Source organism: Arvicanthis niloticus, chromosome 11, assembly GCF_011762505.2.
Source record: "Arvicanthis niloticus isolate mArvNil1 chromosome 11, mArvNil1.pat.X, whole genome shotgun sequence".
NCBI classification, from domain to species: Eukaryota; Metazoa; Chordata; class Mammalia; order Rodentia; family Muridae; genus Arvicanthis; species Arvicanthis niloticus.
The window spans coordinates 41,762,237-41,790,009 of NC_047668.1; the positions used below are offsets into that span (position 1 = coordinate 41,762,237).

Sequence of the window (27,773 nt, forward strand, 5' to 3'; positions counted from 1 at the left end):
TAGGCACAAGCTCTCTATCACTGCAAGGACACCCTCAGCTCTTGTTTTAAAGACCTACTTTGTTTTATGCGTATGGGTGTTTAGCCTGCACGTATGCATGTCTGCTGCCTAATGGGTGGGACAAGGGCTTTGGATGCCCTGGAACTAAAAGTGCAGCCTGGGAACTACTATATGGGTGCTGAGATCTCAACTTAGGTCACATGCAAGAGCAGTATGCATTCTTAACCATGGAGCCATTAAGCTATGTTTTTTTTTGTTTGTTTGTTTGTTTTTTGTTTTGTTTTGTTTTGTTTTATTTAAAGAGTCTTGCTATATAACAGAGATTGGTTGGCTTCAAATTCCCAATTCTCCTGCTTCAGCTTCTAAAGTGATGGGACTATTTGTTTTGTTTTTGGTGGGTTTGTTGCTGTTGTTTTAAATGGGTATTCATCTATCCTAGGCTCTGAGTCCCCTGAAGGTGGTTCTAACCCAAACAAGGGACAGATCTCTGTAACCCACTCTGACCCCTGGTTACATCGAGATAGACTGTGCCATTTAGTGTGTTCTTGGTTTTTCTTTTAAATGTATAGACTAAGATGTGTGGAGAAAAGCAGAGGGGGACTGCAGGCTGATCCATCTGGTGTTGTTGGGGGTGGAGGGCTTCCTGCTGCTTCTTCAGAGTCAGTCTGCCTCTATGAGCAGATGCTATCTGGCCTCTGGGTGGCCCAGTTACACATGCTCTCTGCCTCCACTCCTAACTGGGGGTTCACAGGCCATTAGAGGGTGCCTTTGCTTTCCCCTTCAGCATACAGTTAAAACTGGTGTGTGCTTACTCCAAGCTGCAAGCAACTCATTCAATCAAATCTAGAAATAAAATGTTCGCTGAATGAAGCAGGCATAGAGCTGGGGCTATTTATGTGATTTGTTGAGCCATTAAATATTTACGGAACCACTACAAGCAACATACTGTGGGGGCAAATACAGAAAATGAGTGAAATGTAATTTGCAGAACAATATGTGAAAACCCAAGTATATTGTAAAGTGTGATGGAGTGTTACAAGAAAGAGGCGGCTGCCGGAAGCACACAGAGTCACACAACACATCTTCTTCTTGTATTTGGGTGTGAGGAGCCTGACTAAGGGTCTCCCTATGCTACCCATACTAGCCTTGAACTCACTATGTATCCCGGGTTAACCTAGAACTCACTATAGAGTCCAGACTAGCTCCAAATGCATAATCCTCCTGCCTTAACCTTGACATTGCAGGGATTACAGTCATGAACCACCATGCATGTGTCTGTGTGTGAGCGTGTGTGTACATGTGTGTCTCAGAACTGAGCCCAGGTGTTGAGAAGTGGTGTTCATTTTTTAGAATCAATTGCCCCTCAAACAAACAGATGCCTGATTTCATAAGGACTCCTATTAGTTTTTTGTTTTTGTTTTTTTTAAAGATTTATTTGTTTTTATGTGTCTGAGGATTTGGTCTGCACATATATATGCACCATGCATGTGCAGGCATTCTGGTGCCTGCAGAGGCCAGAAGAAGGCATTAGGTCCTCAAGAACCAGAGTTCTGAATCATTGAAGCCATCATGTAGGTGCTGGGATCTGATCCTAGGTCTTCCTTGAGAGCAACAAGTGCTCTTAACAGCGGCACCATTTCTCTAGCTGCTAATCCTAGTACTCAAAAGAAGTATTTTGCTGTACTTTTTGTTTCAGGTTGACTGGTATTATAGCATCCCAGAAGACTGGTACCTCAGTGAGACAAACATCAAAGAAAACCAGCATCAAGCAACAGCTGCCACTAAACTTGCCATAGTGGGCAGTGACATTTCCTTCACTAGATGGGGTCCTCCAGTTGTCCAGGAAGGCACTGGGTCTCTGTGGGTTACAAGAGAACCCTAGATTGCAAGGGATCCTCTTTTCTCAAAGGTAGCCAGGGCACTTGTATAGAGTCTGTTGCCAATACCATTCAAGGCCCAACTGAGTGTGAGTCATCTTTCTAACTTCCCCAGTGCCTCTTTGAGGTGGTCAGCATGCTCTCCCTTTTTATTATAGAAAGTAAGGTTTAGACTCAGATGACAAAGAACCTGCCCCGTTCTGTGGCCAAGAACATGAGCTCCTAATGCCTCTTCAAGTCAGACTTGAAATTGAAGTCCGACTTCATATAAAGAAGACAATGCTTTGTAACCATGTTATCCAGCCTCTGGGAGACACTATGTCACAAATGTTTGCCTACTACAGGATGCAAACACAAACTGACATAATCTAACACCTGCAAGTCATTAGACTAACTTCTTAGTCTTGACGCCCAAGACAGCTAACAACTGACAAGCTTCCTGCTTGCCCTCCAGAATTTCTCCATGCCCTCAGTGAATCAGAGTGCAAGATAACACAGGTCCTGCACTTCTGCTGCCTCAGTTTCCCAAACAGAACAGTTACAGAACTCTAAGTGTTCTGCTTTACACAGGCTCTGTATACCACCACCACTTGTAAAATTGCTCTGTCCCCCATCACTCAATGTCCTTTAGGGCAACCCTAACTACTAACTCAATTTCAGGCCTAGCCCAGTGAAATGTGGTCTGGCTTACAGACTGCAAAACTTTCTTTTCTTCTCAACTCTATTCTAGCTTCCTTCTGCTGTCACGCCGCTTACGCAGGTGCAGGTGCTTGCTTGCTGGCTGGGAGACCTGCTCCTTTCTTCTATCGCCTTCATTTTGCATCGTTCCCTGCAGGCACAGCATCCCAAGCCCTCCTGAGGGCAGACAGGCCATTTTAAGAACCAGGGATGATGTCTGAGGGGCAGGATGCACTTCCCTGTCTAGCTCCTCAAGCCAGGTGTGGGAAAAAAAAAAAACCAAAACAAACAAACAAACAAACAAACAAAAAAAACCAAAAAAACAAAAAACAACACTTGGATAGAGTTGGTAGGGAATCCCTGTTGTACATGCTCCATCTGTGGGCCAGCTAGAATCCTGTTGGGAGCCGACTCCTAGCAGAAAGTGGCTGTCATCTTTGCAGCCATCTCCAGCCATATACCCTGACAAGAGACTTGTTTTTCAACAGCCTACAACAGCTGAGCACACTCTGATAAATATCTTGTTTGTCCCACACATCTTGTTTTGCTGTTTAGTGCCCCCAGCTGCAAGGCGCACTGACATCCATGCCTACAAGGCATGTGGCAAAGGGTATAAATACCCAGGATTTCCTTTCAATAAAGGAGACAAGAGACTTGATCAGACCCTCTGTCTTGTCTCCATTCTTCATGTCTCTTGCCCCTCCATCCTCACACTCTCTCTTGCTAGACCCTGACCCACGCAGTAGCTCAGGCTGGGACACAGTGGCCCCCAAGCCGGGCAGTGTGGACCTCAACATAGTGGCCCCCAAGCGTGGGACAGAGCGATCAACAACAGAATCCCAGTGAGGTGCAACAGCTTCTCAGTTACAGTTTGTAGCAAAGGTAAAACACATAGATTTTTCTGGGGAAGACAACAGGTTGCACACCTGGAAGGAAACTGGCACAAGAAATGGTGCATGGTCAATTGTCTGTGAGGGCCAGGCACAATTCACCATGCTAGGAAAGTGGGCAGAGAGGAAGAACAGTGGCAAGGGCGCAGGGGTCCATGGCAGCAATGAGGCAGGCTCACTGCAATGCCCTTCTCCCATAGCTGCTGTGCTACGGGACATCGCTGTTGTCCTCTGTGTCCACGCCACATTTCTATTTGGACACACAGAAATGACTAAGGGTGAAAAAAAAAAATCCAAATGAAAACAAATGAACAATTTTAGCTAGCAGGAGTCGACAACTGATGCACCCTGGACCTGGTCCCCCGCCTGCAGGGCTCAGGCAGAGGGCAAATGAGAACAGGAGCCTAATACTCACATGTCGCTGCCTGGGTTGGGTTTGACTGGGTCCTCAGACGGTAGGCAACACTCCATGATTTCATTAAAGCCCGCATTCCCAATATTCTTGGCAAGCTGCAAAAATAGAAGTCTATTTCAGAGCACTCAATTATTAATACCCTCCGCTGCTGTCCGTTATTCACAATCTGGTGATTTATTTAATGGCCACTAAGAAATAGCGTGATAAAGTGGTTTGCTCTTAATGAAAAGGCACAGAACGCAAAGCCCACGGTATCAGCACAGTATGATGACCCGCAGAGGGTTCTGTGGAAAATGGGCGCCAGTCACCACAGCCTTGGAGATACAGGAACTCGACCATGGTGCTCTACATTCTCACCTGCCTTCCTGCAGAAATTCTTTCACCCACAGCCTTCTTCATACCAGCTGTGAGTCGTGTGGCAGAGATGCACGGGGCCAGGAGTTGGCCCTGGATGTGGGGGTTGCGGGTGAGATGGCCCTGACTCTTGTCTGCTGTGCGGTGGGGTTGCATAGGCCAGGGAGAAATCCCCTCCCCTCCCATTTGCCCTTGCCACCAGTGGCAGGCAGGAGAGCTGGTCCCAATGGGGTCCAGAGAGCAGGGGAGCTGTCCCTGCCCCTTACCTGCCACAGCACTGAGGAGAATGGGCCCTGCACCTCTCTTGGGCAGCAGAGTAGAGCTGGCCCTGGACATGGTGGTTGTAGGGAGCCGGCCCCAAGGTCATAAGTTCAAGAGAGCCAGCTCTGTCTCTTGTCTGCTGGGCAGTAGCAAAACCAAACTGAGACACACTTCTCCCCACCCCTCCATCCTTCACCACCTATGGCAGGTGGGAGAGCTGGCCCCAGGGTCATGAGAGTGTTGAGAGTGGGAGAATTAGCCATGTCCCCCATGGGCTGTGGCACTCAGGAGAGTGGACTCTGCCTGGTGGGACTGAGGGGCAGGGTTGCCGGCGACCCCACCCATGGGTCTAGAGAGCTGGAGAGCTGGTAGGCCGAGCAGCTCAGACACCTCTCAGGCCCAGAGTCATGGCTTTGAATTGGCTCACCCCAATATCCACCCCATCAATGAACTGCTGGAGTACATGAGGGGCTGGTCCTACAGACCCAAAACTACAGGATCTCCATGGCACAGGGCAACAACAGGATATCTGAGAGGAGTCCCGGTGAGGTTTCAGTATTGATAGTGAAGCAGAAGCCAGAGGCCTGGAACCAGACCAATGACTCATTGCAGTGAACATTAGCAAGCAAAGAAGAGTGGACAAAAGAAAATACCATGGGACACACTGGGACACACTGCAGCTTTTACAAGAGTTTTTTTTTTTCTCCGTTGTCGGAGGGAGGTTTTAAGAGTGGAGGGTGGGTGTGAGGGGAAAGGGAGATGGGTGGGATTGAGATACATAGTATGAAATTCAACAAAAAGTGTGAGTGAGTGTGTGTGTGTGTGAGAGAGAGAGAGAGAGAGAAAGAGAAATACACAGAGAGAGAGAGAGAGAGAGAGAGAGAGAGAGAGAGAGAGCAACCAACCAAATGGGACACTTTCAGTGAAAACTCTTGGCAAACTGAAACACTAACAACATCACAGATGACATCCAGGTGACCTCCAGTTCTGACTTTTTCATATCTTCACATCTGATAATCACCAAGTACCCATGTGCTAGGCACAGCCATGCTACCTTGATAACATGACAATTGGCGTTTGCTGAACAAAATCAGGAGCTCCTTCAGAGCAGGGACATCCCCACCTCATCCCAAGCACAGAGCTCAGTACCTGCCCTCGAAGTGAGCTTCCAGGACAGATTCCTGGCAGTGCTGCACCCTGGTCCTCAAGTCAGATTTTCAAATATTTCCTGAAACAATACTGGTAGGGCACATCTTGCACAAGGATTGGAAAAAACAGATTATTTAACTTCATCATTGCAAACACAGTGAGTGACTTAATGTCAAACTTCTTAGCTAGACTGCCTATGCAGACAAAGGGTGCGTGGAGACAGTCTGGAGGTGTGGCTGTTGGGAGGATCTGGGTCTTGAGGAGTGACTGACTTAAGTTCAGATCCAAAAAATAAATGTCAGAAGCCACACCCAATGTCTCCTAGTTTGCATTAAGTGGAAAGGGGATAGGAGGAGGAAATTCACCAGGAATCAGAATGCTTCCCTTCTGCTTGGCTTAGCTGGGACACCTGGTCCAGGGAACTACCACATTGTATGTCACATACATACACATTCAACACTGGAGCAACCTGTCACCTCACGTATCTACTAAGACCCGGTTTATAAAGTAGCCTACAGGGAACCACTTGGAACCATGGAGAGAGGCAAAGCCCCCAGAGCTGGAGGCCACGAGATCCTGCTGGAAAACACAGGGCGAGCAGACCCCTGAGAAGCAATGCTTGGAGCAGGGAGAGCAAGCATTGACCAGAGCTCTGGCATCAAGAGCTGTCACTGTCACCTAAAGGAAGTGTGGATGTGCTGAGTGGAAACCTGAGCTACATCAGCCGAGGAGGAGGCCTGAGTGCTCACTGGTACAGGTCTCTTCCTGTCTGAGGTCTGGGTTCCAGGGCCCTAGAGATGGGAAACCTGAGGGGACCCAGGTATATCCTACACTGCTTAGATGACTTCTAATTCCTAAGACATGGAAGTGCCATGTAAGTCACTGTCAAATGACACTGTTCAGGGAGCAACAACAAGAAAAGTCTTCATGTGTCCAGTATGGGATAAAACCTTGGTAGGCTCAACTACTTAATATGTGAACAAACAATGCTTACGGGTCAGGGAGATGGAGGGTCTCCAAGAGACTCAGCAGCCAGGCACCTCACTTCATATGGGATAGATTTCAGGATAAGGAAAAATCAAATTTAAGCTTTAAAAAAAAAAACAAAAAACCTCCTAGAATACCTTTTAGTATTATTGGAAGAGAGCACATTATTTACTTATGTATATGAGTGTTTTATCTGCATGTATGTAATGTACCACAAATGTGCAATGACCATGGAGCTCAGAAGAGGGAGTCAGATTCCCTGGAACTACAGATGGTTGTGAGCCACTGGGTGGGTGCTGGGGACTGGACCCAGGTCCTCACAAGAGCAACAAGCGCCCTTCAACACTGAGCCAGCTCTCCAGCACCTGTTTAAAATAACTTCAACTTGAGGTTGGTTGGATTTGTAGATTGTAAACCCAGCACACAGAGGGCCAACTGAGTATCACTTAAAGCAGTAGGGCTGAAGCCTCAACTTTCACCCTTCGTGCCGCTTTATAAACACAAAATGAGTCTTTCATGTAACTGAGCAACTTTGCTGTTTTGGGCATTGGTTACGAGCCAAATGCTGTTCTTTACTGGATCAATCCAACAACAGAGACAAACGGATAAAATAAATAAAATAAAAAAGAAAAGAGAACAGGAGGAAGAAGAAGAAGAAGAGGAAGAGGAAGAAGAAGAGGAGAAGGAAGTAGAAGCAGGGCCAGGGACATGGCACAGTGGATAAAAGCATTTGAATTTCAAACTGACAACCTGACTCTGATCCCTGGAACCCATCAAAGCTGGAGGTACTGGTGTGCATCTGTAATCTCAGCACTCTTATGGCAAGATGGGAGGGGCAGACATTAGAATTACCCAGAAGCCCATGTGCCAGCTAGGCTAGAATATACAGACTAACAGCAACAAGAACAACCCTTGTTTCTCAAGGGTGGAAGATAAAAACAGTCTCCTAAAGTTCTCCTGCCACCTCCACATGCACACTGTGACATACACATGCCTATATACAAACAATAAAACATGAAAAAAAAGTATATTTTAAAGCAGCACAGTGTTGGGGGTACAGCAACAGAAGATTCTACTCAGCCCTGCAAGACCCCAAGTCCAGGCATGCTCATGGCCAAGAAGACTCTGAGAATCACACATATGCCCAGAACAGGGAAACAGGGCCTTTATAAATCTTTAGCAGCTGCCTAAGTAGGGCATGAAGCTACAAGGCCTGAAGTTTTATCTAGACCCTAGTTTTAGAGTTTGGGACTGGCTGGAGCAAAATTCCTGCTTCTTATTTCCATGGGGAGAGATACCGTAAACTTTTTCCTACCTCTGTTCTGTCTTGAGGACAGAAACCAGAATGACTTCTCTGAAGTCTCTTAGGTCCCACAGGGGTCACTACACTGAGACCTGCTCCTCCTCTAGGCTTGGTGTCCTCAAGCTGCCGAGGGGAGGGTCACTGGGCGGGGGACTACCACACAGTTTCTGCACACAGGCACCACATAGCAATCTGGGCCTCTGCCAACTACACAGTCTAGATCTGTTCTGGTTTACCTTAGCTTGCTCCCTGTTTATCCCCAGCTTTGTTCCAGCAGGGATGGAAGGCCTGAAGACACGTCATGCCCTTTGACACTCGTATGCATTAGAACCCAGAAGAGAGAGTGACTAGTACAGGTAGAATCAAGAAATGGGGGGGGGGGGGGGGAGGTTAACAAGGACGGGGCATGAACACCGAAAGGTTGAGAAGGGAGTTCACATGCCTGACATCTGTGTGGGCCTTGCCATTTCTCTAATGTAGCTGACAACGTACACAGATGCTTGGGAGTTTGGTTTTACTTGTAGGTTTTGTGTTGTGACTTACAAATGGGTTGCATACAGCTTGTGGTGTCCAAGGATCTTTAGGGGTATTACATGAGCAAGTTGGACTCTGAGTCTCATTTAGGCCAGAGAAAAAGTGTTTGCACGCGCGCACACGCGCACGCACACACACACACACACACACACACACACACACACACACAATCCAGTCATGCCAATGCCCGGAGCTTAAACGTGATCCATGGATGGCAGCTGACTGTAACTTCTCATAGCCCTAAGCAACTGCAGTCACTACCCAGAGTGGCATAGTTGAGTGTCAGCGAAATGCCAGTGCTGAGAAGCAGTTCCCAGGGCTTGAGGCTGCGGCTGACCAGCCCCGCTGTCTGACAGAGATAGACCTCAAGAGACAGCTGAGTCAGCTAACCAGCCCCTCGGCTTCCTGACATTCCACCAACATGACTGAAGACTTTAAAACTCAATTGCCTTTTTTTCCCTTTATTCTCTTCAGACAGGGTCTCTCTCTGCAGCCCAGGGTGGCCCTGGGACCCACTGGGTAGCACAAGTTAGTCTCAAGGTAGCAGCAACCTTCATTTTTAGCCTTCCAAATTTTGAGATCACAGGCATGGATCACATCCTGCTCTAAATTAAACTTCAAAATACTGAGGTTTTATTTATTAACATAAAATATGATAGTGAAATAGATCACGTGATATCAGTACCCTACTAGGTAACCCTACTAGTTTTCCAGATGACAACCCCCCATACCCCCTCAAAAAAGCTTCTTGTAATGTTCTTCAGTGTTACGGAGAAAATTCATTTCTTTAAAATCCAGACTTGTCATAGGTTTCTGGGACCAGGTTCACTGAAGCTCTAAGCCAGTGGTTCTCAGCCTTCCCAATGCTGTGACCTTTGATACAAATCCTCATGGTATAGTGATCCCCAACCATGAAATTAGCTTGGCTGCTACTTCATGACTGTAATTTTGCTACCATTATAAACCTAAATACATAAATATCTGATATGCAGATGTTCTTAGGCAACTCCTATGAAAGGGTCATTTGACAACCCCAGAGGGGTCACCACTGCTCTAAGCCTACTAGAGTACGGGCTGCCGAAGTGGCTGAGTGGCGAACTCCCCCAAAAGAACCTAACAACTGTTCCTGTTCCATTTCACTGAATGAGAAGTGGAGAGGATTACTAACCAGCCACCTACAGAGATGCTGTCCAGGTCTGACTCGTCAACACAGAAAGTGTGCTCTGAAATAACAACACATTAAAATGGAGAAACAGCCAGGGCACAACATCAGGGAAACTCCGCAAACCAGGAGGTAATCCACAGAACTGAGCAAAGGGCTCCTCTGGAGAGGAAAGCATCGCAGTTATGTTGTAGGGCAGAACAGGCAGCCATTGATCTCCCATTCAAAGACATGATGCCAACGAGAAAATGGAAGTGTACCCAGATCCTGCTCATGCGCTGGCTGTCCCTTTCAGGTCATTTTAAAAGTCTCGGCTGGCCAACAACAGCAAAACTGGGAAAGTGGAATTGCTCTGCATAAGTAAGAGAGTGAAGGGGCAGCCCATGGAATGAGACAAACACCTGAGATGCTGGTCCGACTCAAGGACAGAATCCAAACTATATAACGAGCTTGAATACGTTGACAGAGTGAACACAGTCCTGACTTGTGGGCAGAGGACCAAAGACAGCAAATGGGTACAAGACAAAATGCCCAGCAGTGTCAGCTGCAGCAACATGTGAGCAAAAAGCATCACCTCACACCAAGAAGCCTTTATCAAAAACTTCAAGGTGAATGAAGGAAAAAGAACCATATACACTGTTGGTCTGAATTTATAGAGGTTTCTTTAAGAAAAATAAAAGTAAGTGGCAGAGATGGCTCGGCAGTTAAGAGCATCCACCATTCTTACAGAAGACCCAAATCTTATCGCCAGCATCCAGGTATCTCAGTGGCCTGTAACTCCAGCTTTCGGGTATCTGACACTGTCTTCTGAAGCATCTCTCCAGGCCCACTTTTTGAGACATGTTTAAGTAGTCATTGTTGAGCAAGGCTCTAACTAGTTCTTGAAAGCTAATTACTAGACGTCTAGGGATTCTGAGAGACAGCTGTTAGACACTGCTACTGTTAAAAATTATACTATGTAAACGCATGATAAATCATGTCAACAACTATGATATTAAATATTCAAGGCTCATTATTTTGCTGGGCATGTTGGTTGGTACACACTTGAATTCTAAGCACATAGGGATCTGAGGAAGGAGGAAGAAATCTGAGTTTAGGAATAGCCTGAGCTACAGAGTGAGAGCCTGTTCCAAATAAACAAATGAGGACAAATCTCATCATCTCTTAATTTTACTCCATTTCACTATTACCAATGATTGGAGTTGCCTACATGCATTGTGTTTCTATGAAGAATGTTTGCTTGAACACTGTTACTGAACATCATGCATTGTGTTTCTATGAAGAATGTTTGCTTGAACACTGTTACTGAACATCCTTTTCCAGTTCCACAGTCAGTAATTCCCAAGAGTAGTTTGAAGCTGGCCATGACAGAAGCGTTTACACCAGGAGAATAGGCAGGCTTCTATCACGAGCTCTTGCTCCTCAGAGTTGCTGGTGGATATTTGTTGGGCTCTGGAGAGGGGCAGATGTGACGCTTCCATATTTCTCACATGGCTAGACAAGCCACCACAGATGCCAGTTTGTGTCCCAGGAGTCTCAAAAGTGAGTATGAGCTAAGACAGATTAAAGGGAGCCTCATCTTTACTGTGTTACCTGAATGGGTGCAGAACCCAGGTACATTAAGGTATTGTAAGCAAAGTTTCCCCATTGGTAGGTGGGGATAATATACCATGGATGTTGAGTCATAGAGATCGGATGAGCCAACACATACAAAGTGCTTCCAGAATAAGCCATTACCTCACGATACATCATTTGACATGTCCCTCTGCTGTAAGCAGACCAGGGAAGATTGAAATTGCTGCAGTCCATCAATGTTTGCTGAGGTACTGTTTCCTTGAGAATTTAATGTGACCATTTAAAAACTAAGCCATAATCAACTTCCCCAGAGATGCTATATACCTCAAAAATGTAGGCCAGTGTCTCAGCAGCAGGAGCCATACACATAACCAAGAACAAATTGTAAGGACTTGCTGAGTCTGCTTCATCTATAAGCTATAAGTAACCAAGGATGTTGCTGTCTGAGATGCCAGGATCCACGCTAGCTATTCTTCACTCTTGTCCTCCAAGATCAAACAAGGAATTCCTAGGAAAGACAGGGAAGCTTCCCCAAGACAGCCAGAGGCATCGTGAATACAGACACACTGGATTCAGAGTTGTCAAGAAGATTTACTGCCCCGTGGGAGGAACACTGACTGTGTGAATTGATGTTCTATCATGATTATTGCTCTTGACATTAAAATCAATGGCAATCAATATCCACTTACTCCTTGCTACCCAACACCCTGTCCTCTCAGGAAAGACTTTTGAGCACAGATTTCCAAATGGAAACCATGAACTCTGAAGTGTCCTCCAAAGCCCACGTAAGTATATAACTGGCCTCGTGACTCAGTCGGCCTGCAGTGTCGCGTACCAAAAGGTGTTTCTCAAAACATGCTTCCAACTCCCCATCCCTCTAACACAAAGCATCCATATTACCAATGACCCAAGAATGAAAAACTATTTCGGAGAAGCGAGAGCAAAAACAGAAGACAGTGTTTCTCCTGAGAGGAAGAGTACGGATCAGGAAGACAATGGAGGCTTGAAGCAAGAAGTGAGTACAGTTTTGTCAGAAATTGGTTGATGACTTAGGGTCAGTAAACCATTTATTGCCCTTGGGCTTTGGTTTCCATGCCTGGCTAATGAAGAAGTGGAGGGGGCCCAGCGACCACTTTGGCTGTTTCAGAAGACTCCTACACAGCCTCAGTCATTTGTGTTTTCTGCATCTAGGAACAACATCACATAACAAGACACACCCTTGCCCACTGGTGTCGGGAAGTCAGTAATCATCAATGAGTTTCTAAATCTAATTACCAGAAGCTCAGACGTTCCCAACACATCTAAGGTCAGGGACTGCATCCTGGAGTAATGAACCCCCAGCTCCCGGTGGATCCCAGAGCACTCGATGCAAGTCAGGATGCCCAGGTTGGTAGAGAGCCATGTTGGATCTGTCAAAGGAAAGGGGACATCATGAGCTTGCCATCAGAGATCAGTCAGGAGGCAGAAGTTTCTCCCTGTCAGGCTTTGAATATGAGCATTTTACCCTACACACAGCTGGCACCCCTGGTCATCTAAGATCACACCAAATCCACAAGCAATGAGAAGGTGCTTCTCCTTCCAACTCCTATCCTTCCAAACACAAGTGACTGCAAGTCACCAGGCCATATTGCAGAGCAGAGGGGAGGAGTGGGATTCTCCAAAGCAGAGCATGAAGGGGACGGATAAGATCTCTAGATACCAACAATAACAGAATACACCCCATGCCTGTGCTGTGCTGAGCTCAGGGTCTGGGTTGTGGTAACAGTCAACTGTGAACATCTGAAGTCAGAGTACTTTTACATACTATCATCTCAGAGTTCAAGCTACACCTTCCCCACATGGCATGTTCATTTCCTCATTTAAGTATCCTTCCAAGTGCCTAGCGCACAGTGTGGACCCAGCCAATACTTGACAGGCGAATGCTGAATTTATAAAGCATTGAAATTAAGATGTATTGGAGTACAATATCTCCCGAGTACTTCCTGCCCCCTGAAATCCTCCACAGAGAAACATCATGATCTTGCCCATGAGGCATCATCAAGTTCTTTAAAAACTGTCTAGTTGTTAAAAAGTGGGAGTTGGAGAGAGGGGCTGGAGAGACGGCTCAGTGACAAGAGCACCTGCTGCTTTTGCACAGGACCAGAGTTCCATGCCCAGCACCCATGTGACAATTTATAACCACCTATAAGTCCAATTCCAAAGGATCTGATGCCCTAATCTGGCCTCTCTAGGCATTACACACATGTAGTATGCATAAACCCACTCGGACCCATACACACAACTCTAAGTAAAAACAAACAAATCTTTAAAAGCATATTGTGAGCTGGAACTTTTGATCAGAGGTACAGTGCTTGCTTAGCACATGTAAGGCACTAAATTCAACTCCTAGTACACGTATGTACACACATAGACACATGCACACTAACTATATCCACATTAGTAAATATTACTAGCATCCATGTTTGCAGGCATCTCAGTTATTCTGTGTGCATCCTGCTTTGGGGAAGAGTGCACATTCAGATAACATAGCACACCATCTGTGCTTTCTTAAGCATTTTACCAAAATGTATCAATGTATCCTCCTCCTCCTCCTTCTTCTTCCCTCCACCTCTTCCTCTTCTTCCTCCTCCTCCTCTTCATCTTTTTGAGACAGGTCTTACAAATAGCCCTGGCTGTCCTGAAACTTGCTCAGTAGACCAGGCTAGCTGGCCTTGAACTCACAAGGAACCACACACCTCTATCTCCCAAGTGATTAAAGGCTTGCACCACCGCCGCCTGGCTTCAGCAGCCTTTCCTTATGAAGACGTTGTGAGCATCTAAGAGCTTCACACTGTTCTTATGCTTTCAGGCATTCTACTTCCTGCCTCTGCTCCTACCACAAAGATCTCTTTTTAATTAATTAATTAATCAATTAATTATTTTAAGTATATATGAGTACACTGTAGCTGTCTTCAGACACACCAGAAGAGGGCATAAGATCCCACTACAGATGGTTGTGAGCCACCATGTGGTTGCTAGAATTGAACTCAGGACCTCTAGAAGAGCAGTCAGTGCTCTTAACTGCTGAGCCATCTCTAGTCCCCCAAAAGATATTTCTAATAGATCCAAGACCAAACAGGAACCCAGAGGATGAGGAATTTAATAGTACCTTTAACTACCCACTCTACTGTGGCTGTGTTTTAATAGAGACTGTCACAGAACTAGATAAACAGAAATCGATGTTTCTCAGCAAACAAGCATTCAGAAAAGCTACTGTGTAGATCCTGACCCCCTAGCCCTCTCCAATCTTAAAATGCCAATTCCTTGATCTTTAAAGTTCTAGTTGCTAATATCCAGAAAGATACGTGTATATTAACACAAACCCTCTGATAAATTCTATCAAAATCCAAACACAAGATGTGACAGATAAACTCATTGCTCATTTTGGTTGTTCGACAGTCTCTTCCTGGGTCAAAGAGTCTGCCTGAAAGTTACTTTAAACAGTCCTCTAAGTAGGACAGAGAGGCTGATATAAATCCTAGGCAGAGGCCCCCACTGTGTCTCCACAGCCCCTCAGAGCCTGTGAGACCAGTGGCCATAGCTCACCCCCACTGCACCCTTCAGTTTTCATTGCCCGAAAGACGCTGTGGGAATAATCTTTTCATCTCCACCAGGCTGCCTTCCCATGGTCCTCCCCTGGACCCAGCAGGCAGGGATTTCCCACCCATGAGCCCCACTGTGCTCTGCACAGTTCATTAAGCATTTGTGTAATGGGATGAGCCCAGACTGAGTTGCACCAATTTCATGTTGAAAATGAGAGTGGAAAAAAAAAAAAAAAATCAATGGGTGGATTCCAGGCATCTCCGGAATCTGAATGCCCTAGAGCTGGGGTTGGGGCTCGGTTCCCGGGTCACCTGGTGCCCCACAGTCGCAGCACACGTCATTGCCCGTCATCCTCTGCACCTCCGAGATGATCTCCTTGGTCAGCTCTTGGACGATGTTATTTTCTCCGGTGTTGTCATCACCCTTAAACGCGTTGTTCAGCGCTTCCTCTTTGCTGTTCTGTAGCACAGACATCCATCTGGGCACACAGCAGCAGTGCAGGCGTTAGCTGGGTGAGCACGCCCACTCCCACCCCTGGTCCCAGCCCCACCCATAGAACTTACATCTGACATTCTTGTTCGTCTTCCGCTTGGAAGTGGTACGTCCTGTCATCTGCACAGCAAAGGAGACTTATCACTGTGCAGCCGGGCTTATTTACCTCAGGAATAATGTGTGCTCTCTACCAGATTCATGTACAAAGCCAAGCAGCCCTTGCGTGTGCTGTGCACATGTGTGTGCATGCCTGCCTGCCTGCCTGCCTGCCTGCCTGCCTGCCTGCCTGCCTGCCTGCCTGCATGGGTATGCTGACTTCAGTCATTGTGACCTTGCAAGGCAAATTTACCAACCTGCCCTACTCTTGTCTAAAAGATGCAGTTTCCTGAAAATTTCTATAATCTCATTACAGAGCCATCCCCCAAAAGGAACTGTTCCAGTCCTTTGATAAGAGCCTTCCCTATCCTACTTTTTGAGGCACTATCTCCCTATGTAGACCAGGCTAGCTTTGAACTCACAAGAGATTTGCCTGCCTCTGCTTCCTGAGTGATAGGACTAAAGTTTCAGATAATGCCCCTGGCTAGCTTTTTTCTGAAAAACACTATCTTAAATGTTTTCTGGTTTCCTCAGAAAAGAACTAATACTATATCAGAAATTCTAAAGCCACGCCCTGTGTCCTGTGTCACAAGCACAGCTAGCCTGATAAGATGAATAACGAACGGTCCAATAGGAAGTGTTACAGTGTTCATCAGGTGCTTGCAGTATCTTACAAGTGTTCTCAGGGGCTGTGTTCCCAGGAGTGGTGGATGAGGGGATAGCTTAACTCTGTGCTACTCTTGCCAAAAATGTGCAACCTCAGTTAAGTCCTGAGATAACACAGGAGAAACCTAACTTGACAGACATTTCTCAACAAAACTGGACAGCAGTCTTCAAAATATACAAAGGTCAACATGGGCAAGGGATGACTAGAAACTGGAGCCCTAGAAGCCACGACTAAATATAATCTAAATGCAATATGGGGCCTGGAGGGGTTCATAGTGCCAGGACAAAGACAGGAGTGGGAAATCGGTACATTCTGAGTATCATTTCACAGCGCCATTCCTGTGTCCTTCCTCAATGTGGAATCCTCTAGTAATACATACTGATACACACACACACACACACACACACAGAGAGAGAGAGAGAGAGAGAGAGAGAGAGAGAGAGAGAGAGGAAGAAGAAGAAGAAGAAGAAGAAGAAGAAGAAGAAGAAGAAGAAGAAGAAGAAGAAGAAGAAGAAGAAGAAGAAGAAGAAAGAAGGAGGAGGAGGAGAGGAGGGAGGGAAAGGGAGAGAGAGAATATGGGTAAGGAATATCCACAAACTCTGTGAAGAAAAACCGGTTGAAAAACAAAGTAAAAAAGAAAACTTAATTTGAAAAGAGAAGAAGAAAATGAAGTCTAATTTTGGCAGGGAGCAGAGTAGCACAGTAAAGCAGCTATGATCCTAAAAGCAAGCAAGGGTGATGACTCAGCAGTACAGGGCACTTGCCACCAAGACTGACAGCTTGAGCTGAATGAATCCTTGGAACCCATGTGGTGGAAGCAGAGAACCAACTCTCACAAGTTGTCCTCTGGTCTCTACATGGCACGGGTACACAGGAACACATACATACACACATGCACACACACATGTGCAAGCACACCCATATACATAAATCCATGCTTTTAACAATGTAACGCATGGACACAGCTCTGCAATAGTAGTTTTCATTCCTTCTTAGAAAGACTCTTGATGAGCCCTCTGGTTGGAGCCAAATATCAAGAGGGGTCAAGTGCAGACACAAGTGAGGTGCAGAACAGAGGTTTTGTTTCTTTAAAATCATAACACCAGAGGGAGTCAGATATTTGTCTATGCCCCATCTGTTACTGAAGAGAGGAACAGAGGCAAAGAGAACTACTTCAAGTTAGACAAACACTGGACTGCAGCAGACTGAAAGTGAGAAAAGAAACATGGCCACCTTCTCCTCCTGGGCACCTCACAGCCCTGCCCAGCCTCCTAGGAAAAGGGCCAGAGGGGGCAGGTCCACAGTTCGAGCTGGGAGCTTGCCAAGTAGACCTCAGAGTTCTCAGGAAGCTGTGACTGGAGGGCACGTCAGTGTCCTGGCCCCATAACTGAGCCACTTTTACAGCCAGGTTGGGTGTGGCTTCGTCATCTGCTGACTAATTCTGCCAGTAATCCGACTGGGCACTGGAGAAACGGGAGGTCATTCTGCACAAAGTGTCCAAATAATAATGCCCTCTCTGCAGGCTCTCTGGAAATCCACCTAAAATAGGGCAGTTTCCATGAGCTTCTGCCACAAGAGAAGCATTTGGAGCTGTAGAAAGGCATGCCACCAAGGCCCTCTGAGCTCCATCCTGCCTGGGAGACTGGCCAAGTTATCTCATAATTCTAACCACCTTCCTGTGTGTGTCAAAGACAATGGCTCAAGAGTCAGTCTGAGGGCACAAGACTGGATGAGGTCTCCTAGGTCTGGCTTTACTGCAGACAGACCCCCTAGAGGATCATGATACCTCTTAATCAGAATGGGAAGCCCCTGTTTGCGAGCAGGAGATAACAGTGGGTGGGGGAGGGCATTGCAGGAAGTAGCTCAGGGCAGCCAGCCAGTGTGCTGTCCTCTCCGAAGATCCAACATAGAATGATCAGTGAGGATAAGGGGGAAAGGGTGACTCCTGGGGGGCAGCTAGACTCTCATTGACCTGTTGTCTCCTGGCCTGGCCTTGGGTTCATCTTTGATCTCCCAACAACTCAACTATGTTAAGCTCAAGGGCATTTGATGGCATCTGCTCCACTAGTAGGAGGCAGAGGGAAGAATACAGTGCTAAATGAGCCTGGCCCCCACCCCCCTTCTCAGGACAACAGCCGCATCAGGGCTTTAGCCAGTGCATGCCGCCTGATAACTTCAGGTCTCTACATGAACTTAACCCCAGCAGCTCTGCAGAAAGCATTCCCACCAGATGTTCTCAGAGGAATCGGGCACTTTGAAAACTGGGTAGGACTGGCATTAATTTTCCCCCTTGAAGACCAAGCAGGAGAAGTAGGTGAGATAGGTTTTCAACGTAACTAGAGTTCGACATGGCCACAATGGCAAAAGGTGGCTGCAGCCCAGAGTCACAAAGCACCTCAAACTGCCACAAAGTCAACAGTGGGAGTGTGGTGAAGTCTGTCTGCCCCACTGCCCTCGGGCATAAGCAGACACACACACTAGTCACTTCACCACATCCTCAGGATGCAACGATTCACACCTAGCAGGCCTGTGCACTCCTCCCCGATGAGCTGAGAACACGCAGGAGAAAGGTTCTGTAGCAACTGCTTCTGCACTTGTGGTGTTTGCTGGGAACCCACCAGCCATTCTGAAGGTGATGGCTGAGGAGGTGCTGCCCCTACTACCTCTGTATGGTGCTCAAAGCCCAGCCAAGCTCAGATGGCTACCGGGTACTATTCTGGTACCCAAGGGAACTTACACCCAGGGTAACATCTTTTTAACAGGCTATCCTTTTTTTTTTTTTTAAAAAAAAAAGGAGGGTTGAAAATCCTCTTCTCCAGCTACCAGCAGACAGCTAAAGACACTATCACTTTTTCTCCCTCTAACTTAAGCTTTGGTTACAGTCTAGAGGCAGGTGACCCGGCAGTGGTCACATACAGTCAAGGCTTAGCACTGTACATTGCAGATGGGACTCTGGGAGTAAAATTTGCTACACTCGGACCCTACCAGACTGAGGAGATGGGGAGCAACACAAGCTCTCTCTGTGTCTGTCTGTCCATCTGTCCGTCCATCCGTCTGTCTGTCCGTCTGTCTGACTCTAAGCCCACTGATCTTGTCTCTATCTCTCTCACAGAGCAGGAGTCAGAGGCACACACTGGCCACAGCTTACACAGCAAGTGCTCTAACCCACTGAGCAATCTCCCTAGCCCAGCATAAATGGCAGACAGTCCCCAGATATCTCCCCTGTCACTGGCTCAGCCCTGCCTGCCACTCAGCGAAGTGGGTCTGTAGACTGTGTAAGCCACACACACATGAGGTGGACACGGCGTGGCCAGCCTTCTCGATTTGCTGTGTGTGTTAAATCACATCACACTGGCTCTGAGGTCTCAATCATGTGGTCAGAAGAATTAATCAGATCATGGGATGGCATGCTAGGGTGGATGGGACACACCACCAGCCTAGGCCCCTCAGGCTAGTGCTTTGTGTAAACTCAACTGCTGTGCTGGATTGCTGGGGATACCACTTCAGAGGGAAGACTGGCCCACCCTTTCCTGAACTATAATCATGCCATGCACAATGACCGGGGACAAAAGGTATTTATCATATTTTCCTTAAGATGTCATGAGCCTCTTCCTTGTTTCTGGAAGGTTCTGAGTAGACGTTTTCTGTAATTGCTGGTTATGGCAGTTCTTTTGTGTACACCACAAAGAAGAGAAATACACAGGAACAAAAATGCAAATTCTGTAGTGGGGAAAAATAAACAACTTAAAAAAAAAACCTGAAGCTAAGGGGGCTGTACTGAAAAACCTAATCATTGTTGTTTTGAGCTTTAAAAAACTTTATTACATTTATTTATGTTTTGGGTAGGGAGGGGACTTATGTGCACCATGGGGTGTGTGTGTGTGTGTGTGTGTGTGTGTGAGAGAGAGAGCTAGAGAGAGAGAGAGAGAGAGAGAGAGAGAGAGAGAGAGAGAGAGGACAACCTGCAGGAATAGATCTGTTCTTTCTACTATATGGGATCCAGGAATAAAGTGCAGGTGGTCAGGCTCGGCAGCCAAGGGGCTTTAACCCAGTGAGCCACCTCACTGGCCTCCAGTAGAGCATTTAACACATCTCACAAATAAATTATAGAAGCTCCATACAGCAAAACTGTCATTGAAGAAGGCAGGTGAAAGGATTTTAGGGCTGAGACTCTTCCAGAACAATCTGTCTGTTTACAGATGGAGTAGCTGAGGCTCGAATGGAGAGGGAGGCTCTCAATTCACAGAGCAGATGGAACAGGTCTGGCTTCAAAGGCCAACTCTAACCCAAGGTCCAGCAAGACACCAATCAGCACTAGAAAGACAAGAGGCAGGTTTTTTGAAAACAAGGTCTCAGAATGCAGACCGGACTGGCCTCAGACTCATAATCCTCCTGTCTCAGCCTTCTGAGTGCTGGTTTTATAGGCTTATGACATAACACCCACCCACTTGAAGACCACCCTACAACCTTCAAAAGGCTGAAGCTCCAGGCACCGTGTAAAATGACCACTGCACAGTCTGAGAAAGAACGTACGTGATATGAGGTCGAAACACTTCTTCTCCTCGGGATTGGTCTTCACCTGGCAGGTTAGCAGGTTGAGCTTGGCAGGTGGCCGGTTGGCCTGTTTAAAAACAAATGAAAAAAAATGCAGGTTTGTGGGAAGTAGGAGACAGTCCTCAAGACTACTAGTTTACAGAAGATTTCCAGGGGCAGGACATACAGAGGAATGCTGGGAGGTGGGGAGGGGTCCTTGGATCCCAGATCCACAGCAGCTCTACCAGGGCACATACAGTGGTCTATACAACCCATCTGACAGGGCTAGCACCAGGCCAGTGTAGAGGCTGGTAGCAAAATGCGCTAGAGCTAAGAGACTGAGGCACAGGGCTCTGACACCTTGAGGTGACTTGAGCAAGCACCCAGCTTCATTTCATGAGCTTTTCAAAGGGTTTTTCCTAAGTGAAAACATTATTTCTAGGAAAAGCCATTCAGGACATGCATGTAAAAGGAAGTGTGTCCATGCGTCATTTGTTTGTTTGTCTTGACTAAAATGAGATCAGACAACGATTTACAATCCTAAATGCCAACCACCACTGTCACTTGTGTTCATGGGACAAATTCCACATACAAAAGATCACATCACATTTTATTAGTTTCAATTAAAAAGAGGGGAGGGGTACAGAGAATAGGGGACAGAAGAATAGCACAGCTTTTAAAAATACATATCCACTGTGTAAGAAGAGCCATCAGCATCCTGGTGACGATAATTATAACTACCGTCTGCCCCAAAACTGGGGCAACCCATCAAAATTTAAAGAATTTTTATTATGCCTTTGGAGAGCCAGCTGGAACTCTGGAACTCACTTGAAACCACTGTGCCAGCAAGGAATCACCAGGCATGTCCAAGGGATCACAGCCCTGTTGTTGATTTAAGTGAAGGGCCCCTCAGGGACCCCAAGAAAGCAGATAATTCTTGTGACACACGAGTTCTAACTACAAGAAGGGAAACTTGGCTTTTCCTCTACGGTGACTTCTGCCATCGAGGTAGTATATGCCTGAGCTAAAACAAACTAATGAACACTGTAAAAGCGAACCACGTCAGCGAGCATGAGACCTGTCAGGGAAACCTAGCCGTCCTCCTGGCCTGACGTTCTGCATCTAAAGGATGCGTACATGGTTAAACTTCCCTTAGTCTGGGCAGTCATGCCCCCTCATTCCTATGCATCTGCAGTATAGAGAGAACAGTGCATCAAGATCCCAACCGGAAGGCTCAGGAGTGAGGAGCAGTTTGGGTTATGGGAAGACGGATGACCTATACTCCCCCGAGTCAGTGCCCTGGGCAGAGGGGGCAGAGACCAGGTCAACGCTTGCTACAGATCAGTTCTAGTGTCTTGCCCTTAATGGAATCATCAAAAGTGAAGGGGACAATCCGTCCCCAAACCCCACAGCAACACCTTTGCTCCTGTGACATCCTTCACACGAGGCTTTGTTAACTTGCTTTGTTACTCAAAAGTTAAGTTTCTTAGGACCCTATCTTAAGTGAAACCTTTCTACTGGGTCCAAGAAACCTGTCTGTGCTTCTGCCTAGTTTACACCTCTTAAGGGGACTGACTGTAGGATGGAGAAAGGAAGTCTGAGAGAAAGGCTCAGGTCATTACCCACACTCATGGCCAAGGTACGAATGCCGTATGAGACTGTATTATACATTCATGTTATATATTACACAGCGGCATTCAACAAAGGGATGACCAACTTGGCCTTGACAATCCTGACCAGGGTCACTGGCCCCAGTCACACCAGGTGGAGGGAGTAAAGGACCGTGACAGTGTTTCTGATCTCTGAAAACTAAACTGGAAAATGATTTGATTCTTACACAAGCCCATACAGGGCTCCATTGTGCTGTATGCACTTCTATAAACAGGGAGAAAGGGAGGAAAACTTGCTTAAGTTGGGCACGGGATATGAAATTTCTATAAGAGATATATAGAATTCCCTGTCCCTCTAGATTTGGTTCCTAAATCCTGATGACTAAAAAGATTATTCCTTTCTTTCTAGAGACAGCAGAAGTCTCTGTAAGTAAGGAGGATGTTCAGAATAAAGTTAGCTGGGGGAGCAAGTTTGATGGTTTCTGGAAGTCAAAGGTTACAAAAGAAAAGTAGCTTGAGTGACCGGTTTGTCATGGATTTGGTGATGCCATGGATAGTGACCAGGCTGCAGGTGACCAGAGGAGCACGCCCAGGGTGCAGGTGCTCCCCACACAGGCAAGGGCACAAAGCTCTTAACGGGGAAACATCTTCAGAATGTGTCCTCACTAGAGCAATGCGCATATAACAGATGTCAGCAACCGCCCTCAGCTGAAAGTGCCAGTTACAAGATACTCACGGTGCCGTGGGATATGGTGAGGAAGCCATTTTTAACGGAACACTTCCTCTTCTGCCACACTTTCCGGATCCTTAAGAAGAAGAGGGGAGATAGGGCCAATTTAGACCAGAACGCAGGAGACAGAACACAGGAGGTAGCCAGCGCATGCTCCAACTCAGCACCTAGCCAGCTGGTCACCTACCCGTCACTCTTCTTGTAGAGGTTCCCGGTCCGCTCCGTCCCGTGCTCCTTGTTCCCCTGAGGTTGATGTAAGCTGTACGCTGTACTCTGGCGAAGTTGGGAGTCCTGAAATTCGGTCAAGAAACTGCTTTTTAATATGTCTTGTAAGTCCCAGGTGTTTTTTTTTTTAAACACACTACATAAAAAGAAGCATATGCCGAAGTATTTTATTATTGTGATAAAACGTCCCCCCTCATCACTCGCCAAAAAAAAGAAAGAAAAAACCCCAAAATCTCCACCAAAGAACTCACAAAGGCCATCAACCCTCTGTAGAAGGAAATCCAGTATTTCTAGTGCTGGTGTCGGGGAGCTGAACGTTAGAATACTGCCTCACATGTGGATGACCATGAAGTCCATCCCAGCATTTCCATCTCCCTCTAAACCATCAGTGCTTCTACACTGGCTTTAATGAGCCACCTTGGAAGTGCTGGATTTTAATTTGGACCCAGGCCATGGCTAGGAGATCCTGTGGTGGTGAAGCCTTGAGACAGAACAATCAGTGTATCTTCACAAAGATCACTGCTTGCCACATGGGCAAAAAGAAAACATCTATTTGGTCTTTCTAGCTCATTTTCTTTCTTGGACAACAGGAAAACACTCAATAAGACTGTAAATGTATGTGCTAAGGATGGATTCGGTCACATATGTAAACTCCTGGTAGATAACAGCACTGGTCAAATATCCCCCTGCTTGCCTTGTCAATTTCATGGTGTGTCCATGCGTGTGTTGGTGGGTGGCGCTGTTCTTAATTGCTACAACACTGACCAAGTGTACCATGAGAATAGAGGCCATCCATGTGCTCAGCTGAGACTAACAGCGTACACCCACCCGATGACGAACTCTAGTACTTGAGTTTCTCAGAGCAAGAACCAGTGAGAATTCTCCAGAACCCAGGCCAGTGCCAGTTCTGACAGGTCCCCATCCCACACTGAGCATGCAAAGAGCAACCAGCCAGTACTGGATTCCAGCAGACCTATGGGGAGTAAGTGGGAAGAGGCCACTAACTGCTTGAAACCAGGCAAGATCTAAGACCCTTTCTGTTTATTATGGATTCTGTCAAACTGGTTCACTTCTCCCGAGGAATCAAGAGGTGTGAAGATATTAAGAGGTTTGCTTAGGGGGCAGAGCCTCTCAAAGACAGAGCGGAGTGTAGAACGGACACTCGGGTCCACTGACACCCCTCCTTCCATCAAGCTACTTTGGAAGTTGCCAGAGACTAGGGCCAACTTCCTTCCAGGTGTCAAACAGCTGATTGTTCCCAAGAAAGCAAAGGCAGTGGCCAGACAATGAAGGTACTAACATATGACGATCAACATAATCAAACTCAACCCAAGAACTGAGGGACCAAAGGAGCACGCTGCAGAAAGAAAGAGCCTGGAAGAATCTCTCAAAGGTTAAAACAAAACAAAACCAAACAAAACTATTCCAGGCAAGAAGTTAGAAGACAGGAAACAAGAATGGGAGGAAGAGACATGCACCGAGCCAGAGGCAGAAGAGCCAGGGCCATAGTGCAGGCTTCGGCTTCAAGCAACGGCAAGCCTCGGGGACCCTTCCCAGCTTGGAATATTCTTGTAATTTGTACTTTAGGGGCCATACATACAAGAAACCACCACCTAATTTAAGATCACGGAGGCTATAGCTATAAATAAGTCTTTTGAGAGTTTTACAGCTCTCTTTGAGTTAATTTAAGGTTATGATGTGAGGTGGGTTTTCAGATTCCTTCCATTTCTGATGGGAAGATAGATGTCTCAAGACCACTCTTTTCCCACAGTCCTGGCAACACTGGTGAAGTCTACTGACCATAAACGTATGGGTTCTGACTGAACTCAATCCTGTCTCATCCCTCTGCACACCCATCCACATTCCAGCCCACCACAGCGCTGCAGTTGTTACAGCTTTGCGGCCAGTTCTGAAGTCAGGTCATGATTGCTTTGGATACTCTGAATCCTTCTGCATTTCCATACAAATTTCAGAGTCAGCTTGTCAATTTCTGCAAAAAGGCAGCTGGGATTTTGATGCAGAGAGCACTGAGCTGCTGGGTGTATTTGGGGAGTGCTGTTTTATATGTAATACTATTAAGTCTTGCTATACACCTAACACTGGATCCATGAATGCTGATGTCTGGGTGCTGACTTTATCCTCCTCACAGGAGGCAGCCTCAGGCCTCACACTCTCCCTAAAGGACAGAACTTTAAGTCTCGGAATATCTAGAGCAAACCTATCTTTCTACACCGTAAGGAATAACACAGTGGAGCGGAAAGGAGAAATCCTGCCTTGCTCATGACTCTCTTTGGAAGACTAAAAGTAACCCCATCAAAGACTCATTTGAGCTGGGTGTGGTACACACCTGTAATGCTCACACTGGGGCAGGGAGGCGGGACTAGTAGAGGAAAACTGATGCAGGTAGGACCTATGACCGGGGAGCCAAAGAGCCCATGAGTCCTGGGCCTATAATAGAAGGCAGGGTTTGAGCAAGAGCAGGAGGGCTGGAGAGATGGCTCTGCAGTTAAAGAGCACTGACTACTCTTCCAGAGGTTCTGAGATCAATTCCCAGCAACCACACGGTGGCTCACAACCATCTATCTGTAATGGGATTCGATGCTCTCTTCTGGTGTGTCTGAAGACAGCTACAGTGCACTCACAGACATAAAATAAATAAATAATTTTTAAAAAGAGTCGGTGCAGCAAGTTGTAGGGGAGAAAAGAGGCAAGCGGGGACGGCTGAGGTGTATGGGGACGGCTGAGGTGTAGCGGGGAGGACTGAGGTGTATGGGGATGGCTGAGTTGTAGCAGGGAGGACTGAGGTGTAGCGGGGAGGGCTGAGGTGTAGCAGGGTGCACTGGTGATGGACAACAGTGAAGTTGTTCATTATAGCTCAGACACTGAGGGTAAGTGCATGGCTCACTACTGCATCTAGGGGCTCCAATAGCAGAAGAAAGAAATGAATTAGTCCCTGTCAGTAACAGCTCTCTGATGAAATCGATTTCCTCAGACCTCAAATCCTGCACAGCCTGATCCATCACAGTCTTGGTACCCCAGTGGCTGCCCACTGAGCCATGCCTCATAGACTGCATCATTTCTTCCTGGGTTAGAGCCTCCTCAGACAAAGCCAGCTCTCCACCATTCATTCCAGTGCTCTGGAGAGCAGCCGCCTCAATGACACGCAGCCTGCCTCTTCTACTTACTGTGAGGCTGTGGTCTCGAATCACAAGACTTGCACCTTCTGGACTAGGACAAGATCACCATGCTGTGAGCAATCTCTGGCAAAGCAGCATTATGGAGAGGGTGCTCAGAAGCAGTCCTGCTGAGAAAGGGCTCAGGATAGACTAGAGGGCTTGCGGAATTCAGCCCCGCAGGGAGGGCTAGGGGTGAGCTCCATCCTCAGGAATGGCCCTATAAGTCTAATCTAAACTTGGGAATTTTCCATTACGCTTGTCTTATGCATCCAAATTCTACCATCTTTACAGCAAAATCATCTGCTACAGTGAAAGTAGAGACAGTAAAAGCTGAAATGAACCAGCCATTAAGGTGTAAGAGGAAGAAATAGCTATGACCAAAACATGCAATACTCTGCAATTTGTGAAAATACTGGGTACTTACTCTCCTAGACTTCGGTCACAAAAGGTAAATGCATTTAGGAGAAAAACAACAAGATTCGGTTACAGTCTAAGAACTATGTTTTGTTAAGTAGTGACTTAAATTTACTGAAAGAGAAGAGGATTTACATTAAATTCTCATTACATCCCAGTACTCAGAGGTTGAAGCAGGAGGATCATTTGAGTCTATGAGTTCAGGGCTAACCTCAACAATGGACTAGAGACAAAGTTATTCATTATAATACCAAAGCTGCATTGTTATCATTTGGTGATGTGTGGGGGACACAAAGATATCACCACACCAAAGGAATGGTGGAGAACCACAAATGGCTGGCTGCTCAAGTGGAGCCATGTGGAAAGTTAACTCTTCTCCTCTTTAAGAAAGCGTTGTTGTTAGCGTGCGTGCGTGCGTGCGTGCGTGCATGCGTGTGTGCGTGCGTGTGTGCATCCATGAGAGTGGCCATGCAAGTGCCAGGGCAGGTGTCTTCAGGAGTTGGTTCTCTCCCTCCACAGCAGCATCTGGGAGCAGAATTCAGGTATTAGGTTTGTGCACCGAGCGCTTTCGCCCTCTGAGCCATCGTCCCGGCTCTCTTCTCATCTTTTATTTTTTATCTTTGTACAAGACATCATTATATAGTTCACTCTGGCCTGGAATTCACTATGCAACACCAGCTGGCCTCAAACTCATGGTGGTCCTCCTGCCTCAGCCTTCCAAGTGCCACTACACCCAGCCTAACTCTTCACAGACAGAACACTCTTGGGCTTTAAGGGAATCTGTTCTGTCCCTATTCCATAGACCAGAGAAAGTTTACACGGGAGAGTTCACACAGGGTAAAGTTCACATTGGGGGGTGGGGGGAAGTTCACACACAGCACAACAGGGAAATCACAGAGTCTAGGAATAGAACTTAAGGTACACATGAGATAAACGAAACTACCAGAAACTGGCAGAGCAAGAAAGCATCACACCTGGCCACTCAGGCCCACGGCAGTTGCTGCTCCTAGAAGTAACTATCTTAAGACAGACATCCTTGTAAAACTAAAATTTAAAAAAGCAA

The 27,773-nt window shown here is 46.7% G+C and overlaps 1 protein-coding gene across 2 annotated transcripts in view; it reads right to left on the minus strand.

Moving 5' to 3' along the window:
* The window catches only part of Asap2 (ArfGAP with SH3 domain, ankyrin repeat and PH domain 2), a 154,678-nt gene that overhangs the window by 26,445 nt on the left and 100,460 nt on the right, over positions 1 to 27,773 (minus strand). For both annotated transcript variants that reach the window (XM_034514475.2, XM_034514478.2), the window contains exons 10-16: positions 23,083 to 23,186; positions 22,902 to 22,971; positions 20,556 to 20,643; positions 15,331 to 15,379; positions 15,079 to 15,245; positions 12,461 to 12,594; positions 3,861 to 3,955 (exon numbers count right to left, since the gene is read on the minus strand). In XM_034514475.2, the coding sequence (XP_034370366.1) occupies positions 3,861 to 3,955; positions 12,461 to 12,594; positions 15,079 to 15,245; positions 15,331 to 15,379; positions 20,556 to 20,643; positions 22,902 to 22,971; positions 23,083 to 23,186 (707 nt within the window). The remainder of the gene's footprint in view (positions 1 to 3,860; positions 3,956 to 12,460; positions 12,595 to 15,078; positions 15,246 to 15,330; positions 15,380 to 20,555; positions 20,644 to 22,901; positions 22,972 to 23,082; positions 23,187 to 27,773) is intronic.